Source organism: Pteropus vampyrus, unplaced genomic scaffold (genome assembly GCF_000151845.1).
Source record: "Pteropus vampyrus isolate Shadow unplaced genomic scaffold, Pvam_2.0 Scaffold320, whole genome shotgun sequence".
In the NCBI taxonomy this organism is placed as follows: Eukaryota; Metazoa; Chordata; class Mammalia; order Chiroptera; family Pteropodidae; genus Pteropus; species Pteropus vampyrus.
The window spans coordinates 343,820-358,599 of NW_011889101.1; the positions used below are offsets into that span (position 1 = coordinate 343,820).

The 14,780-nt window shown below is 69.6% G+C and overlaps 1 protein-coding gene across 1 annotated transcript in view; it reads left to right on the forward strand.

Moving 5' to 3' along the window:
* Window positions 1-5,884: 5,884 nt before the first annotated feature.
* Window positions 5,885-14,780, forward strand: part of JAG2 (jagged 2) — a 15,311-nt gene continuing 6,415 nt past the window's right edge. Inside the window, exons 1-7 of the mRNA XM_023521863.1 lie at window positions 5,885-6,020; window positions 7,224-7,475; window positions 7,583-7,643; window positions 13,673-13,803; window positions 13,940-14,059; window positions 14,241-14,354; window positions 14,595-14,708. Of these exons, the coding sequence (XP_023377631.1) occupies window positions 5,885-6,020; window positions 7,224-7,475; window positions 7,583-7,643; window positions 13,673-13,803; window positions 13,940-14,059; window positions 14,241-14,354; window positions 14,595-14,708 (928 nt within the window). The remainder of the gene's footprint in view (window positions 6,021-7,223; window positions 7,476-7,582; window positions 7,644-13,672; window positions 13,804-13,939; window positions 14,060-14,240; window positions 14,355-14,594; window positions 14,709-14,780) is intronic.

The following is a 14,780-nucleotide window of genomic DNA, read 5'->3' on the forward strand; positions in this document are numbered from 1 at the left end:
CCAGCCGCGCCTTGCGCTGGGGTGGAGGCCGGGCCGGGTATGGTGGGGCCAGCAGGACCTGCCCTTTGGGGGTCTCGCCTCCGCCCCGCCTCTCGGCCCTGTGCTGGTGCCTTCTCCCAAGCTGGGGCCAGGCAGCCTCGCCTGGTGCCCCGCCCTCACCCCTTCCGACCTCCTGCCCTGGTTTGGGAGGCTGGCCGCAGCCCTTCTGGCCATAGCCCGGCCCTTGTGAGCCTGACTGACCCCTGGGGTCTCCCCTGGCCCCAGTGCTTCCCAGGGGAGCGTGTTTCTGAGATGGAAAGGTCGGAGGGCCTAGGGCAGTTCCGATAAGCCGCGTTCGCCCCCACAGCCGGGAGCAGGCAGGTCTGAGCAGGGCTGCAGCCCGTCTGCGCTTGGGCGCGTGCCAGGCCCGCTCCACATCGCTACCTGAGGATGTGTTTTCTGCTCGAGTTGGCAGCGGTGGCATGGGGGCAGGGAGGCCTTGGAGGAATGTGGCTGGCCAATGCGTGTCCCTTGTGGCTCGTGGCCCCGTGGGCCGGCCCGAGGTGGGCCGGGACGGGCCGGTGCTCACCTCCCTGGCAGCCTGGGCTCCGGGCCCTGGGCCCCTGCCCCAGCTCGTTCCCTCCAGTGCCCCGGTGGGTGTGGCTGGCCCATCTCTTGGTGGGGGCCGGGGCCGTGGGGTAGTGTATGTTGGGGGCAGCCTGTCTCCCTGCCTGTGGCGGGTGGCCGGGCCGCTGGGAGTGTGGTGCTTGCTGATGCCAGTGCCCTGGTGTTTCCCCTGGCCACGCTGTCTCGCCTGTGGCAAGTCCAGCTCCATACCGAGAGCCGGGGTGCGTTTGGAACTTGGGGCACCCACTGGTTTTGATTTGCCGTGCCTGGAGAAAGCAGGGACTGTGCCCAGACTCCCTGGGGACCGAGGAGTGTCTGGGCCCCGCCTCAGGCCTTCGGCCCGGAGGGTGCTGGGCTCCTGCCCAGGGCCAGCTGGGACTCGGGCTCCGTGGGGTAGGGGGCACAAGGGGGGCTGTGGGAGCGGAAGGTGGGCCCCCACGGCGGGGTACGGGGAGCTGCCCCTCCTCACCGGGCCCCTGGAGGCAAGCGAACTGGTCTGGGCGCTGCACACCCCACACCTTGGGTGACCCTGGGCCAGCCCTCAACCCCACCCCAGCCCCTGCCAGTGCCCTAGGCAGGTTGGGTGGCCCTTGCACCCTGCTGTGGTCACCTGGGCCTATGTCTGTGCCATCTACAACTGCGGTTCCTGGTGGGCCAGGCTCCTGGCACTGGGGGTGGGGTTGGAGACGAGGGATCCTTCAAAAGGCCGCCGAGTGGGAAAGCTGCCCCTCCTCTCCTGGCCCCACCCCACAGACCTGGAGTTGGCAGCTTCCACCCGGAACCTGGCCTTGAGCTGGTGGGGCTGAGGCCCCGTCTGGTCGCATGTGCGTGTGTGTGCACGAGCTCTCTCTGGAGGTGGTAGGTGGCTGCTAGAGGGTTTGGAGGGTCCTGGCGGCGGGTGGGCTCGGAGGAGCTGGCTGATGGACGCACGTGTGGCAGCCAGGGCCCTGGCCAGCTGGAGACCACACCTTCCCGCCTGCAAGCAGCTGTGCAGGCCTCTCGTGGTGGCCTTAGCTGGGGCGGGAAGTTCCCGCACACACAGGTCGCCCTGGGCCGACCCCGGTGCTGGCTGCGCAGCCAGCCTGAGGTCCTGTGGCCGGCTTTCCCACCTGCGAGACGCAGGAAGCCGTGGTCTCCTGAAGGGGACAGGCTGTAGGCAGCCCCCAGCCCCCAGCCCCCAGCCCCCAGCCCCGCGTCAGCCTGCCAGGCCCCTCCCGTCCCCACTGGCTGCCCAGCAGAAGGCCAGAGTCCCTGGGAACTCTGGGTGCTCAGGGGTGTGGGGGACATTTTGGTTAGTCAGGGCCATTCCTACCCAAGTGGTGGGGGGTTCAGATGGGAATTGGGCAGAAGGCTTGGGCCCCACCACACCCGACAACCACAGGGCCTTGGCAACTGTGTGAGCCCCCTGCAAGGGTGCCAGGCTGAAGTCTGTGGGCACCTGTGCCACCCCAGTGGTGAGAAGCACCTCCCTCCCTGTTCCCCCCGTCCCCCACCTCAGGAGCTGGGAACTGGTTGAGCCCTGCCCCCCTTGGGGCTTCCTCTACATGCTGGTCCCCCTTCCTTCCTACACCTTGCCAGTGGGGCCAGGCGTCCTGCTTGGGTAGGGCTCAGCCTGGGCAAAGTGGGGACCTGGGAGGGCTGGGGAGTGGGCTTGGGCTTTATTCCTGGAGCTGGAGGGGGTTGGGGGCCCAGGCTGCCGCTCACAGGGATGAGGGCCCTGCAGGGTTGGAGGCAGGGGCTTCACGGGAAAGGTTATGGCTCTTGGGGACTGTCAGGCTGCTCCATGGTGTCTGGATAGGGGGCCAGGCTAGGCCGACGGGATTCTTGGGGGAGCCAGGCTGGGGTCTCAGCTGGAGGTGGAGGTAGGGAGATAAGCATCTCTGATTCCCAGGTCCGAGCCAGGGTCCCCATCCCCAGGCCCCAGGTAGCTGAGCCCCCTCTCCAGACTTCAGGTGAGCAGGGGTTCCACCTCTCAAATCTCATGTGAATAAGGGTCCCCATCTCTCTCACCCCAGGCGAGCGGGGTGCCCACCCCCCGATGCCCGATGAGCCAGGTGTCCATCCCCAAGGTCCCAGGTGCACCAGGTGTGACTGGGGTCAGCGTGACCTGGGCTTTGCTGCAGCCATGTCACAAGGTCCACGTGAGGAGGTTCTCAGAGCCCCTGGGCTGCCGGCTCGCGTCACATACAGGGGCCTGAGCCCGAGGGGGAGGGGTGTGCGCCCTGGCAGTCCCCCCGTCTCTGGTGTGGAGCGTGGGCGTCTGGGTTCCTGTGTGGGGTATGCCTGTGGTCCATTCATCCTTCCGTGGCCCCGGGGCCCAGCACCTTGGGAGGAGGCCGCCCCTTCCCCTCTCCTTCCGGTGACAATGGTGACAGAGGCCCGGGCCTCTCCAAAGCTCGGGTTTCAGGAAATGTATCTGTGCTCAGAGCTCCTGGCACTGACAGACACCGAGCCCCGCTCCGTGGGGGGCCGGGAGGCTGCTGCGGGCGCCGTGGGGAGGAAGCCAGGCTGGAGCGCATGGGGTGCCCCGTGCCATTTCCACGTCTTTGGGCCGCTGCCCTGTCACCCCTGTCTGAGGGTCCGTTGAAGGATTTGGACCTGGCCAGGGGCCTGGGCCAGGGCGGGGGCGGTCCACGGCAGGGCGGGGGTGGTCCACGGCAGGGCGGGGGTCTGCCAGTGCGGTGCCGGCGGGCGAGGGCAGGCTTGCGGGGAGAGATGCGGCTGGGCCTTCAGGACCTGGGTGGACCGCCCAAGGCCTGGGGGAGGGACCAGTCTTCCTCTGCCAGCTTGCTAGGTAACCGCCCCCCAGCACTCACCCACCTGCCAGGCACCCACCCCAGACTATCCCCGGGACCTCGTCCCCTCTGAGGCCCCGCCCAGGCCCGCTGGCCCTCCTGCTCTGCGGGCCTGTGGCCCGTGAGGCGGGAAGCTCAGGGATGACAGGTTGCCGTTTGCGCAGGGGCAGCTGAGTCCTGGAGGCCCGCCCAGGGGAGGCGAGGCAGCTGGGGGCCCAGCACCGAGGGAGGCTCAGGTTCTCCCTGGGTGACTTCCTGCCGTCCAGGTGTGGGGAGCCCAGCTGGCGGGCGGGCGGGTGCACACCCCTGCGGGAGCAGGTAACCGGAGCCCTGGGCTCGGTGAAGGTGGCGGTAATCCTACCTGAGCTCCTGGCGTGGGGTTTCCTGGGAGCCCGGAGCCCAGGTGTGGGGAGGTGGCCTGGGCCCGGGCTCCCGCCCTGCCTGTGGGCTTGACCTGCGGTGGTGGCCGCAGGCCCACCCTGGTGCGTGTCCGGCACTCAGCCGGTCGCCGGCTCCCTGCTCCTGTCTCTGCCCACCTTACTGGCCTCACTCGGACCCCGGGCAGCTGCTCCCTTTGCTGGAAGCCAGAGCTGGTTCTGGGCTGTGGCCCCACAGCCCGAGCGATGCCTCTGTCCTGTTCCTGCTGCCCCGCGTGGAGTCCTGCCGGGTGCCGCCCTTGCTCTCTGCAGCCCCAGCTGCGCCCTCTGGGAGGGCCCCCGGACCCCCACGTGGTACCACAACCAGAGCCCCACTGGCTCATCCATCTGCCGGGGCAGAGTCGTGGGCCCCGGCGACAGCCATGCCTGGTGCAGGCTTGACGAGCAAGTGAACGAATGAATGAACAAATGGACAAGACAAGTGAAGCCGGGAAGGGACCTGGGGGTCCAGCTGTCACTGAGCGTGGGGATGCCGGTGGCAGCCGGCCCGAGGGTGGCATTCCAGGCTAGGGGTGGGGTGGGCGTGTGGGGTGGCTGTGAAGCGTGCGGGAGCTGTGAGGACCCTCAAGAGAGCCGAGCGTGGGGGAGATGCGGACGGAGCCCCAGGGGCCCTTGGGCTCCCATGGACGGAGATGCGGAGGCCCCAGCGGCTGCAGGTGGACCTTGGAGGATGGGCAGCCTGGCCTGGGGCTCGGCAGCCTGGTAGAGGGCGGTGGCCGGTACGGGGCACAGGTTTCAGGCGGACTCAGGAAGTGGGCCTGAGAGCCTGGTGACAGCCCCGTGGCAGGCAGGGAGGGCTCCCCAGCTCCAGCCCGTGCTCCTGGGTGGCTGCGGGCCTCAGGGTGGTGGCTGGTGGGTGCGCAGTTCTCTGTGTCATCTGGGTGTCTTGGAGGCGGGTGCTGGTGGGGACTGGGCTCCGGGCGGCCGTGTGGGAGGGAGGACAAGTGTCTTGTCGGGAAGGCAGGAAGAGAAGGGTCCCCAAGGGCCAGGCTGTCCACGTCAGAGGCCATGGGTGTGGCCGGGTGTGGCCAGCAGCCCACAGGTGGATGTGGGGGCCACAGGGGTCAGAGCGCTGGGTGGGACGGGGCGCAGGGACAAGCCCAGGGAGGGAGGGCAGGGCACCAGCAGGGGTGCTGGGGACGATCTGGGTGGGGGCCCTTGGCAAAGAAGCACTGGGGTCCCTTGGCACAGCCAGACTGCAGGGGCTGAAGATGGGGTGTGCTGAGGGCTGGGAGGAGTCTGGCTCTGCAGTGCACAGTCCCCGCGGGCGGAAAGCCGGCAGCCCGTGGCCCTCAGGTGGCCCTGCCCTGTGGCCCACAGCCCTACTGGAGCCGGGGTCAGAGGATGGGGTGAGCAGCTGGAGGCTGGTGCACAGGGGTTGAGTCATGTGGACAGGGCCACAGAAGGCCCTGGGCAGGGAGGGGGCAGGGAGGCAGGCTCGCCCGTCCCAGGGGAGCGTGTGCCTCCGAGTGACGGGCTGCATGCCAGCTCCGCACGCCCTCACGGGGGAAGGTCCTGGGGTCGCTCGGTGGCACGACCGTCACAGCCTGCGGCTCAAAGGCCCGGTGGCCCTGGAGCAAGGGAGGGCAGCAGCCGAGGCCGCACCTGGTAGCCCTGGGCCTGTCCCCACGCGGGCGCCAAGGGCCCTCGCCGCCCTTCCCGCTGCGGGGGTAAAGGCTGTGCTGGCCGTTCGCTGTTTTCTGTGTTCCCGCCGGGTCCTGTGGGGGCCCCTGGCACTCTTCTTGCTCTCCGTGCTGACTCGAGCCAGTCGGGCTGCCCACGTGTGGGCCACTGGCCACGGGAGCCAGCACCCTCTGCCCTCTGAGGCTCGGCGACCAGGGGCAGTCCCTCTCCTGGGAGCAGGTGGTCTTGGGGTCTGCTAAGATATGGCCAGAGGCTGTCTGCAGAGCCGAGGGCTGGGGGGCGGGGTGCTGGGAGGCCGTCCTGGGCTGGGGAGCCCGGACCACTGGACGGGGCGTGGCAGGTGGGCGGTGTCTGTGCGTGGCGGACGGGGCGTGGCAGGTGGGCGGTGTCTGTGCGTGGCGGATGGGGCGTGGCAGGTGGGCGGTGTCTGTGCGTGGCGGGCAGGCGGGGCGAGTACCTGACTGTGCCCTGTGTCCGCAGCGTTCCTTCACCCTCATCGTGGAGGCCTGGGACTGGGACAACGGCACCGCCCCGGACGGTGAGTGCGCCGGGCTCGGCCCCAGACGCGCGTCGCGAGGGGCCTGGTCCTCTGCCCGCCACGCGCCAGCACGGCCACCTCCGTCCTGAGGGGCTCGCGTGCTGTGTGCCCTTTTTCGCCCGGGCTGCTAGGAAGCTCTGCTGTGTCCGTGATCCGCGGAGCTGTGCGCGCGCTGTCCTCCCCGCCCTCGGCCTCACCCGTGTTCTGGTGGGCGTGCTCTTTTGGGGCTATGTTGGTGGCATAGAGGAGCAGGGCGCCCCCAAGCTCTCCCCGGTTCTTGGCCCCCTCTCTGCCTGCCTGTCCTGGAACGTGGGGCGTGGTGGCCTTAGCGGCCGGCGTGTGCCTGGGGCTCTGCGGGCCCCGTGCTGGTAGGGCACACAGATTTCCTGGGCAGCACGTGCAGAGGCCCCGAGGCCGGCATGAGCCTGGCATATTCGGGGAGACGTGTGGGGCCGCGTGGCGGGGGCAGTGGTGAGGTTAGCGAGGCCAGGGTCAGGCCAGGGAGGCTTCGAGCCCAAGGTCCCACAGGAGATGATGCTAGAGGACAGTGGCCAGGCTGGGCGTGGCAGTCAGGGGACCAGGAGGGTGAGGGGATGGGTCCCCTGGGTCTGGGTCGGAAAAATCCAGAGAGGAGGGTGATGGTGTGAGGCTTGGCAAGGCACCTCGGCAGGGCTGGGCTCAGTGGGCGGGCGCGAGGCCTTGCCAGGGGATGGCCGGAGGGCGGGGTCTCTGCTCGGAGCAGCAGAGGGAGCGTGGGGTGCACGGAGCTCTGGCTCTTCACGGGGGATGAACCCAGCTGTGTGAAGCACAGGGGGCGGCTTCACGGCCCCCGCTGGCAGCTCAGCCCTGCTCGAGCTGTGGCTTGACCGGAGGTGAGGCCCAGCCATCGGGTCACTGGGCCCGTGTGTGCCTCGGGGGCGGAGAGAAGGTGCGCTTCAAGACTGGGCAGTGGCAGTGCGCCCACTGCCACGAACGACCCAGGGAGGGGGTCTGGAGCAGGAGAGAAGGGAGGATAGTTGGGGGTGTCCACACAGGGGTCCCTGGTGTGGGAGGGGGCGCCCCCACCTGCCTGCATTTAGGGTGGGGGGCAGGAGTCCGCTCCGGGCCCTGAGCTTCCTGCCATGGCCTGGCCAGCGACCCCGCTGTGCCCGCCCCGTGGCCTGGGCTGGCCTCCCCGCGGGCTGACTCTGCTGCCTCCCCAAGAGGAGCTGCTGGTCGAGCGGGTGTCGCACGCGGGCATGATCAACCCCGAGGACCGCTGGAAGAGCCTGCACTTCAGCGGCCACGTGGCGCAGCTGGAGCTGCAGATCCGCGTGCGCTGCGCCGAGAATTACTACGGCCCCGCCTGCACCAAGTTCTGCCGGCCTCGCAACGACTTCTTCGGCCACTACAGCTGCGACCAGTATGGCAACAAGGCCTGCATGGACGGCTGGATGGGCAGGGAGTGCAAGGAAGGTGCGTGGCCGCGGGGGGCCGGGCGGGGCCTCCCGCGGGGCCGCAGTGGCCGGCGAGTGGCGCCACGCGGCTGGCTGCAGCAGGCTCTCTGCTCCACTCTGTTGCAGCTGTGTGCAAACAAGGCTGCAGCCTGCTGCACGGGGGCTGCGCCGTGCCCGGCGAGTGCAGGTGAGTGCCGTCCCTCCATGCCCCGGTGCCCCACGCAGACACCGCCCTCAGCAGTGGCCGGCCAGGCACCTGCCATGCTGGGGCGCTGTGCTGGACACCGGGGACACAGGCCCTGCTCCCAGGCAGCTTATAGTCCATGTGGGGACACCTGTGGCCTCAGAGCCTGGGCTGTGCCCAATGGCCATAGCCCCATGAGGAATCGGGGCAGGGAACCAGGAAGGTATCCAGGGCCACTTCATGTAACATGACCAGGGGCGGAGCCTACAGGCCGAGAGCCACAGCACGGGAGGAGCAGGTGCAGAGAGTGTGGGGGCTTGTGCTCCTGGACGAGGGATGGAGAGGCCAGTGAGCGGGGGGCGGGACCCAGGAGCGGGGAGCGACCGCCGGAGGGTTCAGAGCTGGCGAGGTGGGCTGGACGGGCCAGGGCAGCTGCCATGGGGAAGAGCCAGGTGGGCGGGCTGCGGGAGGCGGGCGGGGTGGAGGAGGGCAGGTCACGGTTGGAGGGTGGCGAGCGTCCTGCCCCCTGCCTGGGGTGTGTGGGCCGGCCCGACACACGGGGGCTCTTGTGGCTTTCAGGCGGGGTTCAGAGCCCCAGGCTGGAGGCCGATGGAGAGAAGAGGCCAAAGGGTCAGCCTCAAGGGCCCCGTGGTAGAGGCTGCTGAGGAGAGCAGAGGCCACCTGAGGTCCCGGGTTGGGCGGGTCGGGTGGGAGGGAGCCGTGTGGCCAGGTAGCAACGTCGAGGAGCAGGGGCTTGCAGCTAGAGGGCGGGCAGGGGCTTGGGGAGCAGGGCTTCCTCACTGGGCGCCGCAGGCACGCACGCCGGGGTCCGTGAGGTCGGCTGGGGACATGGGGCCGGGGCCCAGGTGGGTGCTCTCGGCCCTGGGGAGGGGCTGCGAGTTGGCAGAGAAGTGAGCGGAGGGGGGTGAGTGATGCCCTCTGCCCTAGCTTGGGGTCTCACTGACCCCGGGACCCCTGAAGGGTGGGTTTGCTTCCACACGCGTGTTTCGGACGAGGACGCTGGTGTGGAGATGTGAAGTGACTTCCCTGGGGTCACAGGGACGAGTTTGCACCAGAGCGTGAGACTGGGAGCCAGGAAGGGGGGCAGGCGGTGACCCCTGCACTCGTGTGGTGGCTTTGGTCCGTCTGGGGCGGGGCGGCGAGCCGGCTGCTCAGGGGGAACGGCAGGGGCTTCACCCACCCGGCCCCTCACCCTGGAGAGTTTCAGTTAAGTCCAGTGAGCCCCACGGGGTGGTGACACAGCAGTGTCCCTGGTGGGGCCTGGCCCCGGTGCGTGCCTTGGGGGACGGGCACCCCTAGGAGCCGTATCCTGGAGGGAGGGTGTGTGTGGGGCTGGCTGGCCGTGTCGGGGTAGGGGGCCCGCCCTCTGCTTGCGAGGTGAGCACGGGAAGCGGTCAGTGGGCTGGGTCTCCGCCCTGCACACTGGGCTGGGTGGCACGTGCCATGCCCACCACCGATGCCCTCTGCCCTAGCTTGGGGTCTCACTGACCCCGGGACCCCTGAAGGGTGGGTTTGCTTCCACACGCGTGTTTCGGACGAGGACGCTGGTGTGGAGATGTGAAGTGACTTCCCTGGGGTCACAGGGACGAGTTTGCACCAGAGCGTGAGACTGGGAGCCAGGAAGGGGGGCAGGCGGTGACCCCTGCACTTGTGTGGTGGCTTTGGTCCGTCTGGGGCGGGGCGGCGAGCGGGCTGCTCAGGGGGAACGGCAGGGGCTTCACCCACCCGGCCCCTCACCCTGGAGAGTTTCAGTTAAGTCCAGTGAGCCCCAAGGGGTGGTGACACAGCAGTGTCCCTGGTGGGGCCTGGCCCTGGTGCGTGCCTTGGGGGACGGGCACCCCTAGGAGCCGTATCCTGGAGGGAGGGTGTGTGTGGGGCTGGCTGGCCGTGTCGGGGTAGGGGGCCCGCCCTCTGCTTGCGAGGTGAGCACGGGAAGCGGTCAGTGGGCTGGGTCTCCGCCCTGCACACTGGGCTGGGTGGCACGTGCCATGCCCACCTCCGTGCCTGCCTGTGGCCTTGGGGGGCGGGCCCACATGGCCGCAGCGGGTCTCTGTCCTTCTCCCCACGGGCGTGGGTTTACAAGAAACTGAGAGGCAGGACTCCTGTGGACAGAGGCCTGCAGGGCTGTCCAGGGGTAGGTGAGCCCCCACCGCCCTCCCAGGGGCCTGTGGGTGAGGCCCAGCTGCTCCCGTGGCTCAGGGCTCAGGTTTCAGGCAGGACACCCCCACCGGATGCTGCCGAGATGGCCCTGCCTTCCTGCTGCCTCCTCCTGACTTCTGGGCTTCTGAGGCTGGGGCAGCTGGGAGGCGGGGGCCTGCCGGGGGCTGCCCCTCCCAGGGCCGGGAGCACGCCCTTGGGACCGCTCTGGCCACCCGAGGCACCAGGGCCCTGCCCGAGCCTGGTCTCCCACGGCACGGGGAGAGGGTCCGGCGGCGGTGCGCGGCCCACACCGGCACGGACCACCCCCCCGCATGTGGGTCGGACGGCGGAGCCCCTTTGCAGCCTCAGTCTCCCCAGCCTGTGCCAGCTGAGCCACCGGCGTCCTCGGTGATGGCGTGGGGCCTGAGCGGCCCAGGAAGGGCTGTGGGTCCTTCCTTTACCAAAATAAGTTCATGTGGCGGGTGCGAGTCGCTCCCTCTCCAGGGACCTTGGAGTCTAGGAAGGGGGCTCCTGGGCTCCTGCTCAGGACCTGAAGGGCAGCCCCCAGGCCCAGGGGTGTCTGCCGAAGGATGGTGGGTGTCCCCCCGATGGCAGTGTCTCCCAGTCAGACGGAGCTCGGGGCCCTGGGAGGGCACCCGGCCTCTGTCCACTGTGAGGTGCCTGGAGCAGCCACAGCCCAGGATGGGGCCTGAGCGATGGCCTTGGGAGCCTTTTCCGCCCTGGCCACGGGCCCCTCCCCCTGAATGGCTTCCCCAGGGGATGCTGGCCCACAGCATGAGGGCGTGGCCTTGGAGCCAAGAGGTCTCTTAAGGCCACTTGCCAGGGAGCAAGTGACTTCCTGGGTCAGGTACTGTCCTGAGTCTGGCCTCTCATGGGGCTGTCTGGGTGCAGCCCGTGGCCCTCGGTGCCCCGTGAGATGGGGCCCTTAGTGGGGCTTTGCTGGGACAGAGGTTACCACCCGTGGTTTCAGTGACGTCTCGAGCTGTGCCCAAGGTCACACGGCCAGGGCTGGGCCAGGAGCCCTCGGCGATGTGCTGCTGGCCTGCTCAGACCCGGTGCCACCAGCCCCTGGCGGCACCGGGCACGTTCAAGCTGGCACTCATTCCCGGGGTCCCGCAGGGCCTCCCTTTCCCGGCGCCTGCTCTTGGGGCCCTGCTCAGGGCTACGTCCCAAAATAGCTCAGAGAGAAGTGACTGGACAGCTGCGGCCCACTGTCCTCGGCCGCAGGCCGGGAAGCGCCTGTGACAGTGTGCGCCGGCGGGCGTGCCAGCTGTAACCCCACCTGGCCCGAGGCCTGCTCCAGTTTAAAGGCCCAGGCTGCCAGCCCCGGGGGTGGCCCGCGTGACTCCGCCTGCGTCCCCGCGCTGCCCTGGCAGCGGCCACTGCTCCCGGGGTACCCCCTCACCCCCCGGGCCCCGCGGCCCTTGGACTTCCCCAGGTGCAGCTACGGCTGGCAGGGCAGGTTCTGTGACGAGTGCGTCCCCTACCCGGGCTGCGTGCACGGCAGCTGCGTGGAGCCTTGGCAGTGCTCCTGCGAGGTCAACTGGGGCGGCCTACTGTGCAACAAAGGTAGCGGGCGGGGGCCGCGGGGGCGGTGGGGGCGGCGGGGTGGGTGGCAGGGGCGGCGGAGGCCCGAGGCCCAGCCATCCTGGGGGAGGTGGGGTGGGGCGGGGCCTGTGCCCTGAGCACGCACCCCTGCCCCCAGACCTGAACTACTGCGGCAGCCACCACCCCTGCACCAACGGGGGCACGTGCGTCAACGCCGAGCCCGACCAGTACCACTGCGCGTGCCCGGCCGGCTACGCGGGCAAGAACTGTGAGCGCGGTACGTCAGGGGTGCCGCGGCCGTGGCCTGGCGGACGCCCGGCCGGGCCCCAGCCTCTGGCCTCTGCCCTGGGTGCTCCCTCACCCCGCCTGTGGCCTTGGGGGTGTGGGGGGCAGCGGTGGTGCAGGGTGGGGCCGGGGCCTGCACGCGCCCCCACCGCTGCCTCTGGTTGCCACTGCAGCAGAGCACGCCTGCGCCTCCAACCCGTGTGCCAACGGCGGCTCGTGCCACGAGGTGCCCTCTGGCTTCGAGTGCCACTGCCCGTCTGGTTGGAGCGGGCTCACCTGTGCCCTGGGTGAGCACCCACTTCAGTGTGTCGCGGGGGGCCCCAGTGGTGGGTCTGGAGGGTGGGGGGCGGGACCGGCCTGGGGGTGGGGTGCAGTGGTCTAGTCCCCACCTGTGGCTGTGGACCCAGTGTCCAGGAGAGGATTGACAGGAGGCCCCGGGCAGACTCCCCGCCCCTGGGGGCCACCTCCTCACCTCCCCGCCTCTCCGCCTGCCCACTCTGCGTGCCTCTCCTTCTGCTCCTCTGCAGACATCGACGAGTGCGCCTCCAACCCCTGTGCGGCGGGGGGCACCTGTGTGGACCGGGTGGACGGCTTCGAGTGCATTTGCCCTGAGCAGTGGGTGGGGGCCACCTGCCAGCTGGGTAAGGGCCCCGCGGAGCCTGGGTGAGCATGGTCTGCGTGCTGTGCATGCTGCTGCTGCTGCTGCTGCTGCTGCTCTGGGCTGCGGGCGCCAGGCACGGGGCAGGTGGGGCCTGGGCCCCATCGCTCCCCCTTGTCTCGTTCACAGACGCCAATGAGTGTGAAGGGGAGCCGTGCCTTAATGCTTTTTCTTGCAAAAACCTGATTGGTGGCTATTACTGTGATTGCGTCCCGGGCTGGAAGGGCGTCAACTGCCATATCCGTCAGTATGGGTGGGCAGGCGGCAGGCGGGGGGGGCTGCGGGAGCTTCAGGACCTGCCCGCGACTCACCCCTCTGTCCCCCAGATGTCAACGACTGTCCTGGGCAGTGTCAGCCTTTACCAAAATAAGTTCATGTGGCGGGTGCGAGTCGCTCCCTCTCCAGGGACCTTGGAGTCTAGGAAGGGGGCTCCTGGGGTCCTGCTCAGGACCTGAAGGGCAGCCCCCAGGCCCAGGGGTGTCTGCCGAAGGATGGTGGGTGTCCCCCCGATGGCAGTGTCTCCCAGTCAGACGGAGCTCAGGGCCCTGGGAGGGCACCCGGCCTCTGTCCACTGTGAGGTGCCTGGAGCAGCCACAGCCCAGGATGGGGCCTGAGCGATGGCCTTGGGAGCCTTTTCCGCCCTGGCCACGGGCCCCTCCCCCTGAATGGCTTCCCCAGGGGATGCTGGCCCACAGCATGAGGGCGTGGCCTTGGAGCCAAGAGGTCTCTTAAGGCCACTTGCCAGGGAGCAAGTGACTTCCTGGGTCAGGTACTGTCCTGAGTCTGGCCTCTCATGGGGCTGTCTGGGTGCAGCCCGTGGCCCTCGGTGCCCCGTGAGATGGGGCCCTTAGTGGGGCTTTGCTGGGACAGAGGTTACCACCCGTGGTTTCAGTGACGTCTCGAGCTGTGCCCAAGGTCACACGGCCAGGGCTGGGCCAGGAGCCCTCGGCGATGTGCTGCTGGCCTGCTCAGACCCGGTGCCACCAGCCCCTGGCGGCACCGGGCACGTTCAAGCTGGCACTCATTCCCGGGGTCCCGCAGGGCCTCCCTTTCCCGGCGCCTGCTCTTGGGGCCCTGCTCAGGGCTACGTCCCAAAATAGCTCAGAGAGAAGTGACTGGACAGCTGCGGCCCACTGTCCTCGGCCGCAGGCCGGGAAGCGCCTGTGACAGTGTGCGCCGGCGGGCGTGCCAGCTGTAACCCCACCTGGCCCGAGGCCTGCTCCAGTTTAAAGGCCCAGGCTGCCAGCCCCGGGGGTGGCCCGCGTGACTCCGCCTGCGCCCCCGCGCTGCCCTGGCAGCGGCCACTGCTCCCGGGGTACCCCCTCACCCCCCGGGCCCCACGGCCCTTGGACTTCCCCAGGTGCAGCTACGGCTGGCAGGGCAGGTTCTGTGACGAGTGCGTCCCGTACCCGGGCTGCGTGCACGGCAGCTGCGTGGAGCCTTGGCAGTGCACCTGCGAGGTCAACTGGGGCGGCCTACTGTGCAACAAAGGTAGCGGGCGGGGGCCGCGGGGGCGGTGGGGGCGGCGGGGTGGGTGGCAGGGGCGGCGGAGGCCCGAGGCCCAGCCATCCTGGGGGAGGTGGGGTGGGGCGGGGCCTGTGCCCTGAGCACGCACCCCTGCCCCCAGACCTGAACTACTGCGGCAGCCACCACCCCTGCACCAACGGGGGCACGTGCGTCAACGCCGAGCCCGACCAGTACCACTGCGCGTGCCCGGCCGGCTACGCGGGCAAGAACTGTGAGCGCGGTACGTCAGGGGTGCCGCGGCCGTGGCCTGGCGGACGCCCGGCCGGGCCCCAGCCTCTGGCCTCTGCCCTGGGTGCTCCCTCACCCCGCCTGTGGCCTTGGGGGTGTGGGGGGCAGCGGTGGTGCGGGGTGGGGCCGGGGCCTGCACACGCCCCCACCGCTGCCTCTGGTTGCCACTGCAGCAGAGCACGCCTGCGCCTCCAACCCGTGCGCCAACGGCGGCTCGTGCCACGAGGTGCCCTCTGGCTTCGAGTGCCACTGCCCGTCTGGTTGGAGCGGGCTCACCTGTGCCCTGGGTGAGCACCCACTTCAGTGTGTCGCGGGGGGCCCCAGTGGTGGGTCTGTAGGGTGGGGGGCGGGATCGGCCTGGGGGTGGGGTGCAGTGGTCTAGTCCCCACCTGTGGCTGTGGACCCAGTGTCCAGGAGAGGATTGACAGGAGGCCCCGGGCAGACTCCCCGCCCCTGGGGGCCACCTCCTCACCTCCCCGCCTCTCCGCCCGCCCACTCTGCGTGCCTCTCCTTCTGCTCCTCTGCAGACATCGACGAGTGCGCCTCCAACCCCTGTGCGGCGGGGGGCACCTGTGTGGACCGGGTGGACGGCTTCGAGTGCATTTGCCCTGAGCAGTGGGTGGGGGCCACCTGCCAGCTGGGTAAGGGCCCCGCGGAGCCTGGGTGAGCATGGTCTGCGTGCTGTGCATGCTGCTGCTGCTGCTGCTGCTGCT